Genomic DNA, 26,512 nt, shown 5'->3' on the forward strand with positions numbered 1-26,512 from the left:
CTGTAGACGTGGTGGTGGAATCATCAAGAGTCAAGTATGCCTATCTGATGGCTTCCCGTATCCAAAAAGAGATAGTATTCTTAGACATCTCTCTTTGTACAGTCTGTGCTAACAAAAAGTCTGCGGCAGCCTAGTCTAAGGTGCCGAGTCCTTTTAAGATAGCAACGCAGGGCCCGGACAGGGCACAACAAAAGCTCTTGAGCATCACCACCCACAAAGTCATTCAGTGATGGAATGGAAAATGAAGTGAACCTGTCATTGTGCACAAAGGGATTTTGGGTCTTGGCCACGAAATCTGGGACAAATTCGAAGGACACCACCCCCCAACCCCTGGTGTGCTTCACGTTATAGCTTATAGACCGTGGAGCTCTCCTTCCCTCTTGGAAGATGAAAAGGCCAGGAGGAAAATTGTCACGAGCGTCAAGTTCCTGTCAGATAAGCGACGCAAGGGCTCATATGGACTCTTAGTGAAGCTCTTGAGAACCAAGGAAACATCCCACGTCAGAGGCTTCAGCTCTCTAGGAGAATTACACTGCTCAAAGTTCCCAGGAAGAGATGTCGATACCTTTAAGGCATAACGCCAAACTCAGGGCTGCCCTGTAGCCTTTAATGGTAGAAATGGACACATGTTTCTCATCTCTGAGGAAGGTTAAAAAGTCTGCTATTCGTTGAACAGAGGTCGCGAATGGAGAAAAACCCTGTTTACGACACCAATCACAGTAGATCGCTCATTTGCCTTGGTAAACCGCGGAGGTTGACTTTCTGAGACTGCTGGACATATGACCTGCTGTTCTCTGAGAAAAGCCTCTCGCTCAGAGGAGATACTTGATAGCCTCCAACCGTGAAGAGACAGGGATTCTACTGACTGGTGGAACCTTTCTGCATGGGGCTGACACAGGAGATGTCGCCAAGGGGAAATCTCCCTCGGAACCTCTGACAACAATGACAGCAGATCTGGGAACCATTCCGCCTGAGGTCACAGAGGGGCTACCAAAGTCATCCTGAGACCCTGTGAACTCATTAGCTTGTTCAGAACTTGATGGATCAAACAAAACGGAGGGAAGGCATATACCTCCAGGTTGTCCCAGGGATGTTGGAATGCATCCTCTGCCAATGCTAAAGGATCTGGGACCACTGAACACAATATCTCCAGCTTCCTGTTGTGGCGAGTTACAAAAAGGTCCAGCATGGGTCTCCCCCAAACCTGGAAAAACTTGTCTGCTACCACTTGATGAAGGGACCACTCTGTGCCTAGGATCTGATCCCAACGACCGAGTTTGTCTGCGACCACATTCCGTTTGCCTGGGACATACCTGGCTGAGAGCTCTACCGAATTGCTGACCGCCCACTGGTGAACCTCGACGGTCAAGGCGTGGTTGATGAGAATCAGGCCTCCCTGTTTGTTCACATAGGCTACCACCGAGGTGTTGTCTGACATGAGAACAACAGAATGACCTTCTACCTTCTCCCGAAACTCCTTCAGACCCAGGAAGGCTGCCTTCAACCCCAAGATGTTGATATGTTGCTGCTTGTCCTCCAAACTCCAAACGCCTGAAGCGATGAAGCAGCCTAAATGAGCCCCCCAACCTGAGAGGGAGGTGTCTGAGAACAGGAGGAAGTCCGGTGGAAGAGAACGCAGAGGGACACCCTTTGAAAGATTCTGGTCGCCCAACCACCAACGAAGGTCTTCTCTCACTTCCAGAGACAGAGGAATCATTAACAGGGGTGAATCATTAACAGGGGTGAGTCCCCCCCCCCCCACAAGACCAGAATTCTCCCAGTCTCCATTGCAGAGACCGAAGATGAAGATGCCCATGAGGGACCAGCTTCTCCAGGGAAGACAACTCTCCCAGAAAAACCTGCCACTGATGAGCTGACTGATGTGGTTCTGACGGGAAAACTTTTGCCACTACTGTATTGATGACAATGCCCAGGTAGAGAATCCTTTGACTGGGTTCGAGGTTTGACTTTTCCTGGTTGACTACGATCCCCAGTTACAGACAGAACCGAAGTAGACGATCCCTGTCCTGCAGCAGCTTTTCCCTGGAAACTGCCAAGACCATCCAAACATTGAGGTACCTCAGCAAACGGATCCCCTGAGCATGGGCCCAACTTGACACGAGAGAGGAAACCCTTGAGAACACTTGAGGGGCTGTTGTCAACCATAAGCACAAGACCTGAACTCGAAGACCTTGTCTCCAAGAGAGAAGCAAAGGAACTTCCTGGACGTCAGATGAACAGGGATTTGTAAGTATGCGTCCCTTAAGTCTATCGACAGCATGAAGTCGCCTTCCCTCACAGCTGCCAACACTGAACGCGGGGTCTCCATCTTGAACAGTGTCTTCCTGATAAAGTGATTCAAGGTGGATAAGTCGATCACAGGTCTCCATCCTCCCGACGCCTTGGGCACCAAGAAGATGTGACTGTAAAACCCCGGAGACGGACGCACCACTTCCTCTATCGCATCCTTGTCCAGCATCTTCTGCACTTCCTCCCGAAGAGCCAAGAACTTCTGAGAATCTGGAGGATATGCCTTCCTGAGCTGCGGCTTGTCCGACAGAGGAGGAGAGAAGTCAAATGGCAGTAGGTACCCCACGCGAAGGACATCTACCACCCACTTTTCCGCCCCATAACTCTGCCACTTGGCCTAATGGCCCGCCAGGCACCCTCCCACCCATGGCGCAGGAGAGGGAGAGGCGCCTAACCTACCAACGGCCCCCTTTACCTCTGCCCCTTCTTGGCTTTAAGGAACGAGAGCGAAAGGGGCATTGATCCTTTGACCTAGGCTGTCGAACAGGAAGGCCCTGCCGAACTCAAATTCCTCGACGGCCTACCAGGCAACGATCTCCTTGACTGCTGCTGGACAGGGGGAGGAGGAGGAGGAGCCGGACGTCCCTGAGGACGAGACTCCAACTTAGACACGGCCTGGTGCACCAGTCTGTCTTTGGTGTCAGCCCGGCGCGGTCTATCGCATTCTCGAGCTCTGTCCGAGGAATCAAATATTGGGACCCCAACAGATCTCCGTTCCTCAATGCCAGCAAGGGCTCCATGTCAACTGATCTCTCCATCCTAGACAAAGCCGTGTCTCTTCTAATCAGAAAAAGGTTAGCCTATAAATTAACACTGAGGTGAGCCATATATGAAAACACCTTGCCTCTGGACTGCAACAGACTGGCAAGTGAGGTTGCACTCACCAACCCTTCCGGGGACCTCTCAGAAGCTATCTTGGCAATGACCACAGACCAGATGTCCAGCCAAGAAACTGTCTGCAACATGAAGGCTGCCATAGATTCCAATGCTGAGGCGTCTTGCAGAGACAAGGATGGAACCACCGACCTCACCTGCTCCAGAGTCAATCCCAGACGTCTGGGTTAAGATGGCGCAACATCAAAAATGTAGAGTATGTAGCATAGTACTTCCTATGATTTATGAGAGGCGGGGGTAGTAGCTTGGCAGAGCCCCAAGAGCGAAACGAACTGTCCCGGTCCGAAACAGAGGCGTTTACCTTATGCAAGACCAACTGGACATGCCCCAACAAAGGAAGCTGAAGAGATGATTTGGGATCCTATGTAGCTCCCACCAAGGCTTCCTAGCAAGAAGGAGTGTAAGACGACTGAGCCTAAGTCCTACTTTCCAAATTGTTGAACCCACGAATGAGATCAACTACTTCCGAAAAGGAAGACAAAAACTCTTGCGTGTCTCTCTCCTCCTGCTCCGGCAATGGAGACCAACGACGAGCAGGATGTGTAGGCTCCTCTAAGGCACCTTCCCCATTAAAATTAACAGAAGAATCAGCAGCCAAGCAGCCCGAAACACCAACTAACCTGTCTGGGCTGGGTCCACGCGTCGGCTTCCTAGATGAACCCACTATAACACTAAGAACATCACTATGCACTCCTCCAACAGATGACTCATTAACATGTCCATGAATGGTCACAGGCGTGGCAGATGTATGAACGTGAGTTGGAGAGGAATCCCAAACACTTGAGATGGAAGGAGAATCCCCCAGAGTTGAATTCTTGGAAGCAACAGTGAGAGGGGCAGGCAAACACTCCTGCTGCACCAAGTCCGCGCTCACCACCTTTGACCTCTTGATAGGCGCCGTGAGATCCTTATGGTGACGAATAGGCCTTGGAGAAGAAGGAGCACTTGCATCATGCACATAAACAGGGGAGGTTGCAACACGCTTGCGATGTGCATGGACGGGGGAGGTTGCAACACACTCACAATGTGCACGGACGGGGGAGGTTGCAACACACCCACGATTCGATGCAGAGGACGAAGCAGCCACTGCAGATTGCACAAGGGAAGATGCACTAACACTCTCCGAAACACCAACACTCTCGAGAACACGTCTGCATTCTTCCTCACTCGTAGGCGAAGTAAGAGCAAAGACCTTAGCCTTCCAATGCTTGATACTCCGATGAGGCGTAGAGGGGGAAGAGGAAGAGGAAGACAGCACTGGTTTCTTATGCGATCTCCTTGCAGGAGGCGGGGACAAAGCAACACGTTTCCTTCCATTCCTCCCAACCGATAAGGCAGCCAACTTATCATCCAAAACAGAGTCCAACCCCTTAACCCTTAAACGCCTATTGGACGTATTAAACGTCAACAAAAATTGTCTGTTGGGTGCTTAATTGACGTATGATATGTCGACGCAAAATTTTTTTTTAAAAATTCGCGGAAAAATAGTTATGGGCCTACTTGGCAAAAACTTTTGAATCACGCACCTTGAGGGATGCTGGGAGTTCACGGATCAAGCTGTTGTTTGGTTTACAAGCGTTACCCAGGCGCGCATGCGCGAATTTCTTTCTTCTCGCACTAAAACCCATCAGCGACACATCTCAGAAATTATTTTGTCACTTTGACGTAATTTTTGCACCATTTTATATTAGCCGTTACATAGAGTTTTATATATAAAAATTTGTGCAATTTCATGTAGAATACAACAAAAAACAACCCATGGTTGTAGCTTTTATCAGTTTTGATATATTTTCATATAAATAACGATAAGTGCCAAAATTTCAACCTTTGATCAACTTTGACTCGACCGAAATGGTAAAAAAACACAATTGTAAGCTAAAACTCTTATATTCTAGTAATAATCAATCATTTACCTTCATTTTGCAACAAATTAGAAGTCTCTAGCACAATATTTTGATTTATGGTGAATTTTTGAAAAAAACTTTTTCCTTGCGTCCGAGCGGTAACTGCCGAAAAAATAAAAAATTCTTTCGTCCGATTGTCGTAATGTTTGCACCATTTTCTATTAGCCGTTACATAAAGTATTATATATGAAAATATGCGCAATTTCATTTAGAATACAATAATAAACAACCCATGGTTGTAGCTTTTATCAGTTTTGAAATATTCTCATATAAATAACAATGTGCCAAAATTTCAAACTTTGGTCAACTTTGACTCAACCAAAATGGTAAAAAAACGCAATTGTAAGCTAAAACTCTTATATTCTAGTAATATTCATCATTTACCTTTATTTTACAACAAATTGGAAGTCTCTGGCACAATATTTCGATTTATGGTGAATTTTTGAAAAAAGCTTTTTCCTTACATCCGCGCAGTAACTTCCGAAAACATAAAAAATGTTTTTGTCAAATTGTCGTAATATTTGCACCATTTTATATTAGCCGTTACATAAAGTTTTATATATGAAAATGTGCACAATTTCTTGTAGAATACAACTAAAAACAACACATGGTTGTAGCTTTCATCAGTTTTGAAATATTTTCATATAAATAACGATAAGTGCCAAAATTTCAACCTTCGGTCAACTTTGACTCTACTGAAATGGTCGAAAAACACAAATGTAAGCTAAAACTCTTACATTATAATAATATTGTATCATTTACCTTCATTTTGAAACAAATTGGAAGTCTCTAGCGCAATATTTTGATTTATGGTGAATTTTTGAAAAATACACTTTTTCCTTACGTCCGAGCGGTAACTCCCGAAAAAATCAGAAATTCTTTCGTCCAATTGTCGTAATGTTTGCACAGTTTATATTAGCCATTACATAAAGTTTTTATATATGAAAATGTATGCAATTTCATGTAGAATACAACAACAAACCAACATGGTTGTAGCTTTCATCAGTTTTGAAATATTTTCATATAAATAACGATAAGTGCCAAAATTTCAAACTTCGGTCAACTTTGACTCTACTGAAATGGTCGAAAAACACAAATGTAAGCTAAAACTCTTACATTCTAATTGTGGGGGTTTCTTTAAGCCCACATCGTGCAGGAAGGTAAATGAATTGAGGAGAGCGCCTGGCTCAAGGAAACACCATGTGTGTTGTGAACTAATTTTATTAAAACAACTTAACTCTTAAGTAAACATAATAACAGGTACATTGTGCAAAATTAGTTGCTAAATTCATACTCGATTCCGTGCCCCCCCCCAAAATATCAACTTCGGCAACTTTGCATCGACCAAATGGTCGAAAAAACGCAATTGTACGCTAAACCTCTTCCATTTCTCGTAATATTCACTCATTTAACTTTATTTAGCAAACAAATAGAAGTTTTCTAGTGCAAATATTGATTGATGCGTGAATTTTTGAAAAAAAAAAGTTTCTTAGTCCGCGCGGTAACTCTGCCGAAAAAATCCGAAATTCTTTCCTCGCTTGTAGGAGTTTGCACCGTTTAATTAGTGTTACATAAAGTTTTATATATGAAAATGTGTGAAGTTTCATGTAGAATATAAAAAAATAACTCATGGTTGTAGCTTTTATCAGTTTTGAAATATTTTCATATAAATCACGATAAATAGAAAAAATTCAAACTTCGGTCAACTTTAACTCGACCGAAATGGTCGAAAACTGCAATTGTAAGCTACAACAATTACAGTCTAGTAATATTCAATCAATTACCTTCATTTTGCAACAAACGGGAAGTCTCTAGCACAATATTTCGATTTATGGTGAATTTTTTAAAACAACTTTTTTTTAAGTCTGCACATTATGAACTCATGCACCATATTGTGATAATATTTTCTCTGTGTTGCTTTGATTGTTTTACAATTTGTTATATACCAAAATCATCACAATTTAGTGTATAATGCAACGAAAAAATAATTAACTCATTAGCTTTAACCGTTTTGCTCTCAGCTCAATTTGTATACAATTATATATGAAATTTTTTTTTCGTGCTGTCATATATTTCAATATTTATATATGATAATGATATTTTTTTCCATTTCTGATGGTTGCATACTAAACTTCACGTAATGACAAAAAAAGGAGCCAAAAATGAACTTTTAATCTTGAAAACTAAGCGTGCTGTGATTTATTGAAAAAAACTTTTTCTGCTTTGGTGCTCTCCCAAACGCCGCCGGCATACAGGAGACACTTTCAGAAATACCGCCTCGGCGTTTAAGGGTTAAGCACTGCCTGGCATATAACCTCAGACTGATCTGCAAGAGAAGGCTCCGAGGACATGGAAGGGAGATGTAGCGAACTGTGCGGCAGGGATGACATCACGGCTGGGAGAGGCAGTGCAAAGGAGATGACTGGGAGTGACGTCACAAGTGGTGATGACGTTCACGGCTTCCCCTCGGTGTGCAGGGGAATCAGACGCCACTGGCCAAGGAATACACAACGACGGATCCCGTGACGTCATCAACGGGGCTGACGCCACAGCTTCCCTCCGACTCGAAGAAACGGCAGCAGTCACTGGCGGAGCAATACAAGATGGCTGACCTCGGCTACCCACGAAGACGAGGCCTGGCCAGCCTGAAGAGGCAAGTAGCAGGCCTCCATAAAGTGCACTAGCAACCCCTCCAAGGACAGGGGACCCTCTAGCCCAAGTGTCTTCCAAATCGCCGTCATCTTGGATGCCTCCGACTCCGGAATAAATGAGAATGATGAAAATCAAATTAACTCCCGAAGAAGAAGAGGCGATATTACAAACATCAGCCTGGTGGCCTCCCAATACTTCCAGCAACAAATCAGTGGAAGAAGAGGAAGGAGACACAGGAACAACGCTACAATGGGGGGTGAATACTGCAGGAGACAAAGCATCAGGAAAAGGCAAAAAACTTTCCTATGAAGGAAGAGTCAAAACCCTCCGATGCTCTCTCTTGCTATAAAACCACTTCTATTGCTCTTTAGGCCATGCCCGGCATTCTGTGCAAGGATTCGTTATAGTACAAAAATTAGAACGGCACCTGCTACACGATTTGGGGATCAGTCGCTGCCGAAGCCAAAAAACAAGGACACAGAAAACCTGGAATTCCCGGGCACACACGTTGACGAGGCCGAGAAGGAGCAGAAGAAGCCATAATATCAGTCAAACACACACACACACACACACTAAACACAAGCGAAACGGGCAATGAACCGGTAAAGGCCAAGAGAGAATAACCACGACTCTCGCCCAGGCAGTTAAAGAAAAGACTGACACGGTGGCGTAGGTGAGTGGCCCTAGACCACTCTTCACCCGATCTACGCATGCGTTGCCAGATATCACAAGATTCCTTGCTTTCATCTGTTTTTTAACTGGATCCAGCTAGGCACTAGAAATTATCCTATCTTTCAGACCGAAGGTTTGTTCGCGTATGAACAAAATTCAATTCTAACTCCAACGCAATCAGGATCAATAGCTGGTTGATCAAATCTTGAACCACTAACCTGTCTAGAAGATCATATCAAAAAAGGATTTGATCAGAAAAAAAATTAGCAGAGGCAATATTTTTTTGACATAGAAAAAGCATATGATAAAACATGGAGACACAATATCATGCAAAAACTTCACTCTGAAGGTATATGAGGACATCTACCAATTATTATAAGCAATTTTCTATCAGATAGAACTTTCCAAATTCGAATAGAAAATTCTTATTCAAATGTTTATGAATTGGAAGAAGAAATCCCCAAGGCAGTGTCTTAAGCCGTACTCTATTTGCATAAGCAATCAATGATATTACAATAAATTTACCAAAAGGAGTTAAAACAGCTTATATGTTGATGACTTTGCCATATATCATAAAAGTATCACTCTAAGACATGCCCAAAGAATCCTCAATACAGCCATCACAAATATTACTAACTGGACAAATTCAATAGGATTCCAATTTTCAATAGATAAAACAAATGCAATCATTTCCTATAAAGATAAAAGATGGTTAAAACAACAAACAATTAAGCTTTATCTTTATAATACCGAAATTAAATTCTGCACAAATGTTAAATACTTAGGAATGGTGTTTGATCAGCACCTGAACTGGAAAGTACACCTCAAATATATTAAAGCAAAAGGCACAAAAACCCTAGCCATATTGAAAAAACTATCACATACCAAATGGAGAACTGGACATAACACCATGCTTATGTTATACAAAGCAACAGTACTATCTGTAATAGATTATTGTTGCCCAATATATTCATCTGCCTCAGAAGCTACATTAATAAATCACACAAGATGCATTGCATCATGAAGGAATACGTTTGTGCACAGGAGCATTTTGGTCATCCCCTATAAACTCCCTGTTAGTAGAAGCAGCTACTGTACTATATTACCCCTAAAACATCACCGTAACTTGATAACCATGCATAGGAGACTTTCTCTTCAAGCAGGAACATCTCCCGCTGCTACCTGCTTTCTGAATTATAATCAAAGATTAGAAAACCATAGTGCTCTTTTCCACAAAGAACCAAATATTTAATAAATTCACATATTATTAAACCAATTTTCCATCCAGCAACAGAACTCTCACCACCCTGGACTTTGAAACGAGTAAAAATATGTGCTGCTCTTTCATATCTTCTAAAAAGAAATATGACAAAGACAGATGTACTGCCAACACGCATTGGAGCACATCAGAAGAAAGGGAGCACAACTTATGATCTATACAGTTGGATAAAAAAAACAACACTGGAGTAAGAGCTTCAGCATTCTCAAAAGATAAGTTAGTTAAGATAAGTCTTCCCCCAATATCATCAGTATGCATAGCTGAACTCGCAGCCATAAGAATATATAACACTAGACATAGTATCTGAGAAGAGAGCAATTTCCACCATAATTTTCAGTGCCTCACAAAGTGCTATTGATGCTATAAACAAGTAGAAGTCTACAAATCACCTTGTACAAGAAATCCAAATAAAAATAAACCAACTTATTCAGTCAGGACTATTAACCCTTAAATGCCGAAGGGGTATAATAAAAATCGTCTCCCGCATGCCGAAGGGGTCTCGGAGTGAGCGCCGAAGCGGAAAAATATTTTTTCAAAAAATCACAGCACGCTTAGTTTTCAAGGTTAAGAGTTCATTTTTGGCTCCTTTTTTTGTCATTGCCTGAAGTTTAGTATGCAACCATCAGAAATGAAAAAAAAATATCATTATCATATATAAATACAGGCAGTCCCCAGGTTACGACGGGGGTTCCGTTCTTAAGACGCGTCGTAACCCGAAAATCGTCGTAAGCCGGAACAACGTTCTTGAAAACATGTCCACAGGGAAAATTTCACTAATTTGCAATTTTTCTTAGGGCCGTATCTCTAAAATTATCACCAATTTACTTTTTTCATGTGCAACACTGTGTATTCACAAATTACTGTATATTTTCATTAACCCTCTTACGCCGAAACGGTAAAAAAAAAATTGTCTCTTGTGTGCCGGAGGTTTTTCAGAGTGAGCGCAGAAGCGGAAAAAATATTTTTTTCAAAAAATCACAGCGCGCTTAGTTTTCAAGATTAAGAGTTCATTTTTGGCTCCTTTTTTTGTTATTGGCTGAAGTTTAGTATGCAACCATCAGAAATGAAAAAAATTATCATTATCATATATAAATAATGCGATATATGATAGCGCAAAAACGAAATTTCATATATAATTGTATTCAAATCGCGCTGTGCGCAAAACGGTTAAAGGTAACAAGTTACTTTTTTTTTTTGTAATGTACACTAAATTGCGATCATTTTGGTATATAACACATTGTAAAACGATAAAAGCAACACAGAGAAAATATTATCACAAAATAATGCATGAATTCGTAACGTGCGGACGTAAACAAATATTTTTTTAAAAATTCACCATAAAATCTAAATACTGTCCTAGACTTCAAATTTCTTTCAAAATAAAGACAAATGATTTAATATTACTATACTGTAAGAGTATTAGCTTACAATTGCCGTTTCGACCATATCTGACGAGTTAAAGTTGACCGAATGTCGAATTTTTTTATATATATTTTTTATATGCAATTATTTCGGAAATAAGAAAATCTACAACCTTCAAATATTTTTCTTTTTATTCTACATGAAATTGCACACTTTTCATATATAAAACTCTATGAAATGCTAATATGAAATGGAGTAAATATTCCGAGAATGGTACGTACGCATTTCGGAGATTTGTGGCAGAGAATCGCGCGCGGAGGGAAGGAAAGATTTTTTTTTTAAATTCACCATAAATCTAAATATTTTGCTAGAGACTTCGAATTTGTTTCAAGATGAAGATAAATGACTGAATATTACTAGACTGTAAGAGTTTAGCTTACAATTGCGTTTTTTTACCATTTCGGTAGAGTCAAAGTTGAATCCGAACGTATTTTATTTCTATTTATCGTGATTTATATGCAAATATTTCGAAAATGAGAAAAGCTACAACCTTCAATTATTTTTTCGTTGTATTCTACATTAAATTGCGCACATTTTCATATATAAAACTTTACGTAACGGCTAATTTAAAATGGTGCAAACATTACCACAATCGCACGTATGATTTTTTCGGAAGAGTTACCGTGCGGACGTAAAGAAAATGTTATTTTTTGCATAAATTCACCATAAATCGAAATATTGTGCTAGAGACTTCCAATTTGTTGCAAAATGAAGGTAAATGCTTGAATATTACTAGAATATAATCGTTTTAGCTTACAATTGCGTTTTTCGACCATTTCGGTAGAGTCAAAGTTGACCGAAGGTTGAAATTTTGGCACTTATCGTTATTTATATGAAAATATTTCAAAACTTATAAAAGCTACAATCATGAGTATTTTTTAGTTGTATTCTACATGAAATTGGGCAAATTTTCATATATAATACTCCATGTAACGGCTAATTTAAAATGCTGCAAAAATTATCTCAAAGTGACAAAATTAATTCTGAGATGTCCACTGATACTTTTTTAGGGTGATAAGAAAGAAATTCGTGCTCGCGCCTGGTAACGATTGTAAAACAAAAACAACACCTTGATCCGTGAACTCCCAGCATCCATTTAAGGCGCGTGATTCAAAAGTTTTCGGCTGGTAGGCCATAAGGGATTTTGACAAAGGAAAAATCTATTTCTGGGCAAGGGCCCGTGTCGCCCAGTGAAATATCCTTTTAGTTCATATTTCTAAGGTAAATATTGCTAACATTACCAGAGAAAAAACCAAAATGGAATGTCAGAGCATTCTGACTCGCTTACCCTATAAAAAGAGGGTGTCGGTATGGTTTCTGGGGCGAGTGAAACCACTACCACGAGCCTCTTGTCAATTAGATCCCTCCTTCACAAAATCCCCCTGCTAGAGAGAGCTGTTACACAGCCAGCGTCAGCAACTACTACTACCAGCGCTCCCACGCCAACACCAGCGCCTCTAGCGGCCATCCTTGAATGTTAGAAAACCAAGCTTGGGCTGAAGGGTGGGACCAATAAAAAAGGAGGGTATTTCACTGGGCGACATGGGCCCTTGCCCAGAAATAGATTTTTCCTTCATCAAAATCCCTTTTCTGGGCTCAGCCCGTGTCGCTTTGTGAAATAGTACCAGAGAAATGGCCACAAGATTGGTAAAGACTAAATAGTACATGGAAATAATAAAAAACGAATACAAAAGATAATATAATCTTAAGTAAAATACAAAAGTTAGCGAATAAACACTTAAATTAACTTAAATTAATTAGATTAGTCTTATGATTAAATGACAAGAGATCATAAAAACTAGAATTATGCTAACTTATAATAACTTAAATTAGGCAATGAAAATATATACAATTGTGAGTATTCTTAGCATTAAAATAAGGAAAACATCACGATATAGCCTTGGCAACTAAGGCTCAAAAGGGGGCGTGAACCTGGTAGCAGGATCACACGAAGGATGTTAGTGAGGCAGGTAGAAAGGAGATCTGGATCTACTATTAAACTACTTAGGCAGTGTTAGGGGAAACTGTGTTTCCCACTGCCACTGCTGGAAATTTTAGAGATTCTAATGATTTCAGGTAGTGGCGTCTGAATACTGTCGGCGACTTCCAGCCTGTATACTTTTTAAGATCATCAAAATTCATGTGTTGGAAATAGTTAATTGAGGTGGCTACAGCCCTAATGTCGTGGACTCTAGGGAACGAATCTGGGTTGGCTTGTTTAATAAAGTATAAGATCTGTTGTCTAATTCCTTTTAAGGAAATAGTGCCACCTTTTTCCCTCGTGAATAAGGGACCTGATGATCTAGTAGATGTCCTTGAGAGGTAGGCTCGTAAGGTCATTACTGGACATAGAGAAGGGTCTTGAGGAAGGGAGAGTATCTTCCAAGGAGCCCATCTCATTAAAGGATCTTTGTTTTTGGCCAAGAATTTTTGATCTGGGGAGAGGAGAACTTCTCCTGATGGGAGAAATTCTATGTGGCCTGAGTCTCTAGAGAGAGCCGACAGTTCAGATACTCTGGCTCCTGAAGCCAGACTTAAAAGGAAAAGTGTTTTCCTTAGGAGAGATATGTAATTACATGAATCGTTGTCAGTATCTGAAGCCAGTCTGAGAACATCATTTAGGAACCATGAAACTGAGCTAGGTCTCTCTGTTGGTCTGAGTCTAGCACAAGCTTTAGGAATAGATGAGAAATAAGAATCTGTTAAGTCTATTTTAAAGCCAAATTGAAAGATTTTCCTTAAAGCTGACTTATTTGTAGTAATCATACTGGCTGCAAAACCTTTTTCAAATAAGGATCTGAAGAAGAAGATAGCCAGGTTAGTAGTCATGGTTCAAGAATCCGTTTCCTTCAGGAAATTTGCTAGCTTTTTAACAGCAGCATCATATTGACGTAAAGTTGATTCTCTTTTATCCGATTCTAGGAAAAGGATGTTTTGAGGATCAATGTCTGCATCTCTTTTAGCCGCGAACTTCATGAAGTCCATAAAGTTAGAGTTTTGAGAATTCCTGAGGAAGCGAACACAGTCCTCATTTGTACTGGCTGAGACAGTTTGGGATTGGGAATCCGTTGAGGCCTGAGACCCAATTCCAGAAGTAGTGGGAACCAGTTGCTCTTGGGCCAATCTGGGGCTACCAGAGCGACTTGTCCTTTGAAGGTCCTGAGTTGTTCAGGACCTTCAACAGAAGATTCACTGGAGGAAAGATATAAACTTTCTCCCATTGATTCCAATCTATGGCCATGGCGTCCGTGGCATAAGCCAGAGGGTCCAGGTTGGGAGCCACATAGCATGGGAGCATGTGGTTCGATTGTGATGTGAAAAGATCCACCTGGAGGCCTGGGACCTTTTGGCATATCCACTGGAATGAGCGCCTGTCCAGAGACCATTCCGATTCTAGAGGAACTGAACGAGACAGGGCGTCTGCTATCATGTTCCTTACTCCCGCCAGGTGAGTGGAGGATAGATGCCATTTGTGCTTGGCTGCTAGTGAAAATATGGCTATCATGACATGGTTCACGTGACTTGATTTGGATCCTCCCCTGTTGATGCAGTGTACTACTACTGCACTGTCCAATACCAGCTTGATATGAGAATTCTTGGCTGGTAGAAGCCTCTTCAATGTGAGGAACACTGCCATGGCTTCTAATACATTTATGTGAAGCTGGCAGAACTGAGGGGACCAAGTCCCTTGTACTTTCTTGAATTGAGAGTAGCCTCCCCACCAGCTTAGAGAAGTGTCCGTGTGGATAACCAACACTGGAGGGGGAAATTGAAGAGGAACTGATTTGGATAGATTCTTGACCTCCGCCCAGGGGCGGAGCCGTTTGTGGAGAATCGGCGGGATGGCTGACAGCTTGTCCCGAGACTTGATGTTTGCTCTCGAGCGCCAGACCCGGTTTATATCTTTCAATTTTGCCTTCAGTAGAACGTCTGTAACTGAGGCAAACTGGAGAGAACCTAGGATCCTTTCCTGGTTTCTCCTTGACGTTTGTTTGCACTTGAGGAACTGTTTTGTTGCTTTGGCTATTTCCTTCCTTTTGGCCAACGGAATTGACAGAGTATGGGATTTCAAGTCCCATTGAATGCCGAGCCATTGAAAGCGGGAGTCCGGCGTTAGCCTGGACTTGGTCTTGTTTATTTGGAACCCCAGATGTTCCAGAAACTGTATTACTTTGACTGTAGCTTTGTGGCATTCTTCGACGGATGTTGCCCAGATGAGCCAATCGTCCAGATACGCTACTACCATTATCCCCCGAGATCTTAGTTGTTGAACTACTGACTCCGCCATCTTCGTGAATACCCTGGGGGCCACGTTGAGCCCGAAGGGCATCACCTTGAAGGAGAATGCCTGGTTTCCTAGCCTGAAGCCTAGGTACGGGCAGAAGTGTCTTGCAACTGGGATATGATAGTATGCGTCTGTAAGATCGATAGAGGTGGTGACGGCCCCACGGGGAAGTAAGGTCTGCACCTGCGAGATAGTCAGCATTTTGAACTTGTCGCAACGAATGAATAAGTTTAGACGGGACAAGTCTAAGATTATTCTTCATTTGGTTGAGCCTTTCTTTGGCACGCTGAACAAGCGACCTTGAAACTTTAAATGCTTGACTTTTGATACCACCCCTTTCTGAAGTAGTTCTTCGGCATACTCCGTCAGTTCCGATGTTGGTCTCTGAAGGAAGGTCTTGGATGGAGGGGGACCTTTGATCCAGCTCCATCCTAGTCCTTTGGACACAATGCTTTGTGCCCAGTTGCTGAACCCCCATCTGTGGCGATAGAGGACTGTGGCGATAGAGGAACAGTCTCCCTCCTACCTGAGGGTTCTCACTGACTTGGGGCAGGTCGTGAACCCCGTCCTCCTCGGAAGTGCTTGCCCCTGCTAGGTGTTCTTCCCCCACCTCTTTGACGAAATGAACCCGTAGCCCTGCTACCTCTTCCAAACCTGTTAAAGGGTTGGAATGCTTGCCCTTCGAAAACCGGATTGAAGGCCGGTGAAACCGCAAACGAGGTAGAGGGTTGGTTCTGGGACGTTAGCAGTAGGAATGGTTGAGCCTGGCTCTTCGAGGTGGAAGGTTGTACCACCTGAGAGACCGGTACTGCTTGTACCACTTGTTGTTGCTGGGAAGCCTGGAAAGGTGTGAATTTTCTAGGCTTCTTCAACTTCTTTGCCGAGGAAGAAGAAGGTTCAGGTTTCCTTTTAGCCGATAGACCCCAACGGACCTTAAGGCTTTGGTTCAGCTTTGTCGCTTCATGCTGAACCTCATTAACCAGCTCTTCTGGAAAGAGGTCAGCACCCCAGATAGAAGCGGTGAGCAGTTTATTAGGCTCATGGCGAATAGTCGCCTCTTGCAGAACATGCTTCCTGCAATTCCGCTGTGCTACTACAAAGTCGTATAGGTCGCACTGCACGTATGGGTCTGTGCTTTAGCTAGTAGCTCTAACAGAGGTTCCGTGCCGTATGTTACTGCCGCAACCTCTGTCATCACTACGGCGTTTAACGTCCTCCCTAGCCTGGTCCTGGCATCAAATTCGGCTTGAATTAGATTGTCTGGGAGCCTAGGAAGCCTCTCGCTAAACTGTACTATTGCACAGTCCGGCTTGAGTTTACCTACCGTGAATGTGGAGGGTAGGTCTGCCAAAAGGTCTTCGGTGCTAGGGAGAAGAAGGGATGTTGGCTTGGTTTCTCGGAGCTGCGGCATAGGCTCGTCTTTCATGGCGGCTTGGAGAGTCAGCTCCGCTAACTTTGTGGTGAAAGGAATAGGAGTCTCTTCATCCGCCACAAAGATAGTAAAAGGGCTCTTAAAAGCCTGGAGCTTGGTGTTGACGCAGTCCCAGTCATCGAAGCTCCTCAGCCATTCCCTTTGGGCCTGATCCCGGCTGTAGATCACAGTTTCCTTGGGTATCCTGTCCTCCCTTCTCATCGCCGTCTCTGTAAGACGGGCATAGCCAATGAAAGGTGGTTGCAGATTGGCGGGGTGGAACTCGAAGCCTTCTAATCTTCGAGTGCCGCAGTCCGGTAACGTCAACATGCCGTCTTTGAACAGGGCATATGACGACACTCTCCATGGATTATTAGGTGTGAAGGGAGGGAGAGAATCATAGTCCGGCATGGCTTGAACCGCCATACCAGGCTGTGGGAGGACTGTTGCAGGGTTCTCCCGGAGACCCGCCATAAGATTCTCTTGGTTGGTCAGTCTCTCCGAAATGTTTCGAATCGACTGACCAGACTCCTCGAAAGATGTAGAGATGTGCGATAACATCTGCTTGAATTTGTCTTGCACCAGGTTCCCGACAAGACTACCCATCTGCTGCATAATATTTGCAGCAAATGCATCTGTGTCAAAAGGAGCCGGGTCTCTGGACACTGCAGGAGTCTTGGGGCGTTCCCCGGTAGAGGTCGAAGGCTCAGGATCCGTAGAAGCCTGGGCCTTATCCTTTGAGGATTTGCCTCTAGACCCTTTCGAATGCGAAGAAGAAGAGGACTTCGCTTTCTCTGCTCCGGGGTGGTGAGCCGGAGTCTTATGAGATGAGGAAGACGTGGTCTTTTTAGACGCTGTCTTCTCCAGGGTCTTCAACTCACGCTTCCCTTTCACTTTAGGGATAGCCTGAGTGGACTTCGGTCTAACCAAAAGTTCACTCTCTGAAAAGCCTTGAAAAGAGGTAGAAGAAGGAACAGGTGAAGAAGATCCAGAAGGACCCAAGGGAAGCCCTTGAGCCCCCAACAAACTTGCCTCATCTAACATACTACCTGGATCACCTACCGCCATTGGTTCCAGGTTGAGGTCTAGGGTAGCCACGTTGTCTTCGATTTCGGGGTTGCTCTGGGCCGCCAGCGCCTGGGCCACCTTAAGCTGAATAGTAGAGATGTATGGCGCCGCCGCTGCCGGGTCGACGTAGCAAGTGGCCTTGGCTCCAGGGAAGAGGCGGAGAGCCATATTCTTATCTAAGATATATGGCTGCCCCTTCGTGACGTTCTTGCCGAACCCGCCGACCCAGGCCTTCAGGGTGGTCGCTGCGGCGTCCTTCACGGCGGTAGCCTGGAAGAGAGGGTTATTGTAAGCCCTAGAAGGGAAGGCTAAGCTTAATGATTAAACATATAGTTCAAAATGTCATTGTACCTCTTGTAGGAGTACATTTATATGGTCAAATTATATAGCAAATAGATTCCGGTATAAACTTACACCAGAGGAGAATTGCTCTACAAGGTCATAGCAAATAGAGCATGCTTCATGGTGCCATACCGCTACGTCCCCATAGCGAATGGCGCAGACGGCGTGGGTCCTGCAGACCTCGTGTCCACAGGGGTCCTGAAGTACGGCGTTACAGCCGGACTCCTGGCAGTTGGTAGCCTGTAAGTGGACAGATACATGAGTATCAACACTGGTTAACAGGACTAGCCCGTTAAGAGATATAACACTCCGCTATATGCCGGAGTGGAGAAATAGGTGTTAACCTTCTCCTGTTTTCCTGTGGTGGTGAGAGTCCCGTAGATCTGGTATGCTAGTTAGAAAAATCCGGCACGCCAGAGTAAGGAGTTTCACCAAACTAGCAACCAGTTATACGCCGGGGTGGGTACAAGAACGGTGGGGAGGAACAAGAGAGAGTTAACCCATAAATGAATAAATCAGAGCAGCGGGAGCATAGCTCCGCCATAGAAAAAACTCGCAGGCAGGAGGAGAACCCGGTTGGTGAGCGGGCGCTCTGCCGGCTAGAGGAATTTTCAGCACAAACACTATATATAATACAAAAACCATTATAAAATGCAAGATAAATAAAATAGAAGCCTGTAGCAGAACTCTTCTCTGTCACCCCCCGATGGTGGAGCTGGTGAAACCAGCGGAGCCCGCCGCTGGGGCGGTGGGTGAAAGGGGGTGACCGGGGTAGGAGAGAGAGCAGCAAGGGACCCAAGGGGGTCCAAGCACGATCGAGCTAGGTGGCCAGCCCAACCCGAGCGCACCCAGACACCCCCGTAGAACCCAGGGTGAGAACGGTAGGACAAGACAGTCTCAGTGTACCCCCCCTCCCAAGGCTCCCGTATCCTCTCCGAGAAGAGAGGAGGAGGGGAGCGAGCCCGGGTGTTGCCATGGCAACGTGAGTGAGCGGTACGTGCCACCCCATCCCCCGTAGGGGAAAGGGAGGCAGGGAGGGGTGACTGAGCCGGTGGCTCAGTGCGATCGCCTGGTCCATCGTGAACGTGGTAGGGCCACGTGGACGGATAGGCCAGGCGAATGAGATAGCCTAGGCTATCTCTAACCGTCTCAAACATGCAATATAATATAAATATAAAATTTATAATAGAAAGGAAGGGAATCAAAAGTAAAAGAGAAAGAAATGTCCTAGAGAAGCTAGGCTAACCGACCTGGAAAGGAGAGCGCCTAACTACTTGGGAGCTGGCCTCTGCCGGTACGTAAGAACGGAGGGCAACGGCCAGGGTGGTAGGACTAAAAAGAGAAGGACATGCGTCCTAAATGCCTAACAGACCTAGACAAAGGCACATGCATGCATGAACACTGAGCTAAGGTAACAAGGCAAAAGCTCAATCGTGCTGGATTCCCATAAAATAAAATAAAATAAAATAGCAAATCTTGCACAACATGAAAAACTTAACATAAATACTGCATAGAAATAGCTACAATGGTATGGGAGACCGAAGGAGCTGAATAAGAATTACACGAGGCGAGCCGGGTGGGGCAAGCCTGTAGCCATGTCGTAGAGGGCACCGTCATATAACCTAAATAAAAGCGGTAAAACGGGCCCTAACTGGCTAAAATTACGTGAAACACTCAGGCAGTACTTAACTTAGTTGCTGCAATAGCTTGAAGCTCCATCATGAAAAGATAATCCAAAAAGGCGATAGCAAAAAGCACAGCAAGAAAAAACATGCGTGTGCGGGATTCTGCTAACAGAAAGGATGGCCGCCAGAGGCGCTGGTGTTGGCGTGGGAGCGCTGGTAGTAGTAGTTGCTGACGCTGGCTGTGTAACAGCTCTCTCTAGCAGGGGGATTTTGTGAAGGAGGGATCTAATTGACAAGAGGCCCGTGGTAGTGATTTCACTCGCCCCAGATACCATACCGACACCCTCTTTTTATAGGGTGAGCGAGTCAGAATGCTCTGACATTACATTTTGGTTTTTTCTCTGGTAATGTTAGCAATATTTACCTTAGAAATATGAACTAAAAGGATATTTCACAAAGCGACACGGGCTGAGCCCAGAAAGTATTTTTCCGCGAATTTAAAAAAAACTTTTCTATGTCAACGTAAAATACGTCCAATCGGCACCCGACAGACAATTTATCTCGACGTAAAATATGTCCAATAGGCATTTAAGGGTTACTAAAAATATGTTGGTTTCTAGCACATGGGAATTGAAGGAAACAAAAAAGCAGATACAGCTGCCAAATTAGCTTGCACTATTCCATCAACAATGACACATGCCCAGTATCAGACTGGATAACCTCAATTAAGCCTCATATATCAAGACTGGCAAACAGATTGGACATCAGTGCCAAGTACAAACAAACTGAGAAATATAAAAAGTGAAGTTAATTCATGGATGTCATCATCTCAAAAAGAAAGAGCTAAAGAAGTGTTACTAACAAGACTTCATATAGGCCATACTAGATTTTCACACCTTCATTTAATGTCAAATCCACATCCAAACCCAATGAAATGTGGTGCATGCCAGACACCAATGACTGTCCAACACTTATTAATTGAGTGTCCAATTTGGAACCATCAAAGAAACTTATATTTTCAAAATACAACATTAAAAGATACTCTTGCTGAAGGCAAAGATTTTGTATTTAATAGGATCATCATGTTCCTAAGTAAAACCGGTTTCCTAAATAAAGTCTAATTTTTTTCAGGATTAATTCCTGAAAATCAGCCCGAGAAGAGCCGTTGTTAGGCTCAGAGGTCTGGATAAACTAATCCTTTATAATAATAATGCCCCTGTAGGGGGATAATGCCATTAGTACACCTCACGGCTATGCAATGTAGGCATTACTAAAAGTTCCTTGCAGTGTCCTGTTGGACCCGTAGCTGCAACCCCTTTCATTCCTTTTACTGTATCTTCATTCATATAATTTTTCTTCCATCTTGACTTTCCATACCCTTTTAGCTATTATTTCATAGTTCAACTGTAAGGTTTTAGTCATGTTACCTTTCAGACCTATCTACTCTGAATTTCCTTTCCAGCACAGAATGACCTTTAAGTCCCAGTACTTGGCCTTTGGCCTAAACACTATACCATATTCAGTTCACTTCAATCCAACCTGCTTTGTCAGGACTGACTTTTATAAATAAATGTAGGTGAGGTAGAAATAAATAGATATTACATCGATACATATTAAGTATATTCATTAAACACATACTGTACATTAATCAGAGGCAGTATTGATAATATAGTGATAAAGCAGTTGAATAAACCCTAAATAAACAAAAGCCTAGACTTTGGACTAGTTAGGCATTTCAATGAGAGAATGCCTTGTAGAAGTTGCAAGGTTTTATTATAGAATATTTATACATGTATGTTGAAGCCACGTGTCAGGCAAGAGGGCTGTCAAAGAAAGGGAGTTTTTTTCCAGTTTAAATTCACATCATATTCTATGTTTTTTTTTTTTCCTTCAGTTCCTCTAACTGCTGCTGGTTTTCACAAGTTTCACGTTCAGATCCTTGCATGTCATCAATTTCTTGGTTATTAAGATAGCATACTATTGCTTGGACTGGAGATGATTTTATAAGACCATTGTGGGCATTACAGTCATTTTGTCACCCATCTAATATTGTTTGGCCCGAGGAGTTATAAATATTGATATCCCAAGGGCAGGACTTTTTGCTGAAACTAAGCCCTGGATTCCAGAGATGGTCTGTCTTGTAAGAATATGACCCTCAGTATTCTGTCTGGCTTCTCTGCCAAGATAATTAGTGTATTCATGTAATACTCAGTCTCTCATCAAGCAGGTTTGTCCTAGGCCTGAGACACCATATCAAGTTGGTGTTATCCCCAGACTCTGTGGATAGTATAATGAGGAGACATTTGGAAGTCAACTACTAATAATGTCATTGTTAGAGGAATGATCTCTATGAAGGGCTAATTTTTTTTTTAGCAATTTTAGCCAGCGCTTATTTATTATTTTAATATTCTATACAACATGAATAGCCCCCAAAATTACTTGAAATGCTCCTAGCCCTTTGAACAGTCACTTAACACTTTATGAAACACAGTATTAATATTGAAGTACAATGTTCAGTTAACGTTGTGGTAAGTTACTTACTCCGTGTTAGAACATAACCCAATATTGAATGTCTATGAGCCAAACTACTACACTGTTGTCATCCAAGCTGAAAACCATGGATTAAAAGTGGCAGCAGATATGTCACTCAGCATTAAAGGGTTAGTAAGACTAATATGAAAAAAATATTTTACATATTTTACAAATTAAGTATCATTACACTTCCTAGTTCATATGGACTTGACCATTTTATGTGAGGAAAACACAATGCACAAAATAGTAGTAAAATATCACAGCCATTTAGTTTGAAAGGTATTTTGTCTCGCAGAAAGACAATTTATCAAAGTGATCAAATGTAAGACTTAAGTATTCTAAATGTTTACATACAAAATTTAGTTTGTAGAATATAAAAAAAAGTATTACGTACATGATATGACATGAAATATACTAAAAGTCTCCTGGTGGAATATCAGCTACATATATTCTCTTTGTGAGACTGAGTTTAGGAAGTAGGAATTCTTTCGTAATGTTGTCAATCTCTTCTATGGCAAGCTGAGTATGCAGCCTAACCACATCATCAGGATCTCTGGCATGAACTAACCTCAGAGATCTATAAAGATCACGAATTAAATCCTTTAGAACCTGTAATGAAATGAAGTTAAATAAATAACACCCCAGTTTTATAGAAACAATAAAAGACAGCAACTCTTCTGACAAAAATTGTCACCTTCATCATTATGCTCATATAGTATTCAAATAGAATGCCTTATATAATAATGTTTCCCTTCTTACGAAGGCTAATTTATGAAACAGTTTTTTCTACAAACCCAATAACCATATACGTACTGTTTATGCACTAGAAAATTTATCTTACTGTTGAGACCACAGGTTTGTTAGTTATGAGTTATGAAAAGTACAAAATATTTTTAAATTTGTCATTTTCATATAAGAATAGTTAGCTAAGAATTTATGCCATTCTTCTTGTCTTATTAGTCTCACTGCCTTACACAGTTTAAAAGTTAATGTGTGGTTACTGATCAACACATATGCATGAATTCAGGTAGTACGTGGATGGGGAAACTACTACAGCGGTCGCCCCAGATTCGCAGGGGATTCATACCGGAGCCCCCTTCACCACCCCCCCCGGCCCCCGCTTATGTTTAGATTCCGTGAATAATTGGAACCTCTATAAAAATGCTGAAAACAGTCTATTTTGGTAAGTAAAACTCAAGAAAAACCCACTAAAAATTTATATACCTAGTATTTTTAAGTTTTATCACAAAAAGTGCCATTTTATGATGAAACTGATAAAAAAAAAAAAAATAAAAATAGGAATTTGTGGATACTTCTCATGGAAAAATACTGCAAATAATGGGTAGATATGGTCAAGAGAGAAATCCGCGAATCGGGAGAACATGAATACGGGGGGGCCACTGTAACTTCATTTGTTTGACTGATACAACTGGTGTTCCCAAGATCACCAGTCCTCGGTTATCAGTGGGGGTTCCGTCCCCAGGGTTTTGCCGATAAGCAAGAACCGCCATTAACCAAACCTTGGCGATTTATGGTGCTAGGTATGTTATGGTGACATAGCGGCGATAACCAGAGCTCGGCCCCATTATGGCACCACAAATCGCTTATTTTATGGCACTAGACATAAAACTGGAGATATATATTTGCGCCCTTGGAAAATATGTTTTGGTTGCCATCTCTCTCTCTCTGCGTTTTCTGGGTAATGTAAGGTGTGTTTGAAATTATATTACTATAAAATGTTTTTATTGATAGAGCATGTTGTACTTATAATGTGGTTATGTATCTATTAAGCACATTCCAGGTTGGGACCCAGAGCGTATTAGGTTTATGATTTTCTCTCTCTCTCTCTCTCTCTCTCTCTCTCTCTCTCTCTCTCTCTCTCTCTCTCTCTCTCTCTCTCTCTCTCTCTCTCTCTCTCTCTCTCTGAGTAAGATGTACTATTTGAAATATTACTAAAGTTTTTTATGATGAGCATGTTGTACAATATTTAAAACATTCACTAATTATTTTCATTATTTTTCCAGTCTGCTTTTAATGCACAGTAAAATGAAAATAATTATGTAGTGAATATTTAAAATATTGTATAATTTGCTTTATCATCAAAAGTCTCTACAGCAATATCATTTCAAGTACATCTTACATTACCCTTAGAGTGAGAACCGAAATAATTTTTTATCATAAAAATCAGTATTTAGTCACAAACACAAGATGAAAAAGTAAAGTATTTAGTGAATAATTAGTGTTGCTCTATGAAAAAAGTGAATTAGTAATAATTTTAAGAGATATGCTCCATAGAAAAAATCCGCAAATTAGTGAAAGTTCCCCGTGGAAAAGTGAATAATGTGTTCCACAAAAATCCACAACAAAGTGGACTGTGGAAATGTGAAATGCGTAAAACCGGGGGGCGGGCCACAGTATACCCTACATTCAGCCTACCACGCCCCCAAACTAAAATACAGTGGTACCTCGAGATACGAAAGGCTCAACTTACGAAAAACTCGAGATACGAAAGCTCACATGAAAAATTTTACTGCTGTACATACGATTTTCAAGATACGAAAGGTTTCTGAAAGTCCGAGATTCGCCCGATAACAATTCTGAAACTCCGCCGCCATCTTAGTTCTAGTAGACTCGCCACCATCCTCCTGCTCTCCCATTGGTTCCTGATGCTAGCCAAGCCATGAGATCCTTCTCTCCTATTGGACAGCATCCCTCCCATCATGCATCTTACGTGGTGGCGTTCCTTCGCTCGGCCACTTCGCACCCGAAGCTTTATTGTACGCATGCGGCATTTGTTCAGTCCAACGATTTTGTTTAGTATCGTAAATTCGTTAGTGATTTCGTTGTGCTACTTTATTGTGTTGTGAGAACCTAATTAGTATACATACTACATACGTAACTTAATTACGTACAGTACATATAGTCATGGGTCCCAAGAAAGTTGCTGAAGTTCACAGAAAGAAGAGAATGCTTTCTATGGAGACAAAGATGGAGATAATAAAAAAGTATGAAGCTGGCTTGCGGTTGAGTGTGATTGCTAAGGAATACGGCCGAAATCCGTCGACGATAGGCACCATTCTTAAGCAGAAGGAACCCATCAAAGCAGCTACACCTTCCAAGGGCGTGACTATTTTGTCTAACAAGAGGAGCCATGTGCATAATGAAATGGAAAGGCTGCTTCTTGTATGGATCGAGGACAAAGAAATCGATGGCGATATGATAACCGAGACGGGAATCTGCCAGAAACCCAGCGCTATTTTCGGCGATTTGATTGCCCAAGCCGAAGACGACGGCAGAGAGGGGACATCAAAGGCAACCTTAGAGTTCAAGGCTTCTCATGGGTGGTTCGAAAAATTCTGTAAACGGACTGGCATCCATTCGGTGCTGAAGAAATTGAAATTACGTAAAGTATAAAAAAGTAAAAAGAAATGTAAAAATCAAAAAAAGACAAAATAAATTTTATTTTAAGTTTTTTGTAAAGTTAAGTGTTATAGTTTTGTTAATGTGTTTTGTAAAGTTTAGTTTGTTTTTCTGACATTTTTTAATGTGTTTTGTAAAGTTAAGTGTACGTATCTGCCGTTTGTCCTCCTCCTCCTCTGCCGCCACTTTCGGAGATAGCCTCACTCGAAAGGTAAGCTTCCACATTTTACGTTACAGTAATAATATTTCTTGTACACTAATATACACTTTATTTACAGGTTTTGCATTTTTATTCTTAATTTTTTTAGGTATTGAATGGTCCAAATTGTTGTAGTATTTCATTCTTGTTTATAGGGTCAATTTACCTTTGTTATGAAATTTACTGGGGTGTTTTTGGAGGGCTTAGAACGGATTAGCCATTTTACATGTAAAATGTGGTCCAAGATACGATAGAAGTATGTGTGAGGGTAAGCTAGGTTATGAGTCGGTCAAAATGACAGTAATTGGGCAGGGGAGAAGAATGATAGAGAGTGTGGTCTAAAAAGAGGACATTAGGTTTGAAGAGGCAAAAATGAAGGCTGGGGAAGAAGTGGTGGACTGATATGCCTATACGCTAGACGCATTGGCCAGAAAGGAGTATGGAGAGGAAGGAATTTGAGGAAAACAAACACTTCATGCAGAAATTCTTGGCCACCA

At 42.1% G+C, this 26,512-nt stretch overlaps 1 protein-coding gene across 1 annotated transcript; it reads right to left on the minus strand.

The window, feature by feature from the left end:
• Positions 1-21,757: 21,757 nt before the first annotated feature.
• Positions 21,758-23,006, minus strand: LOC135212090 (transport and Golgi organization protein 6 homolog; the record flags this gene model as incomplete). Its single annotated transcript, XM_064245467.1, is given in 1 exon segment — positions 21,758-23,006. A coding segment is annotated over 1 exon segment (196 nt), but the record flags the coding sequence as incomplete, so codon positions are not given.
• Positions 23,007-26,512: the final 3,506 nt, after the last annotated feature.

This window comes from Macrobrachium nipponense, chromosome 40 (assembly GCF_015104395.2).
Source record: "Macrobrachium nipponense isolate FS-2020 chromosome 40, ASM1510439v2, whole genome shotgun sequence".
NCBI lineage: Eukaryota > Metazoa > Arthropoda > Malacostraca > Decapoda > Palaemonidae > Macrobrachium > Macrobrachium nipponense.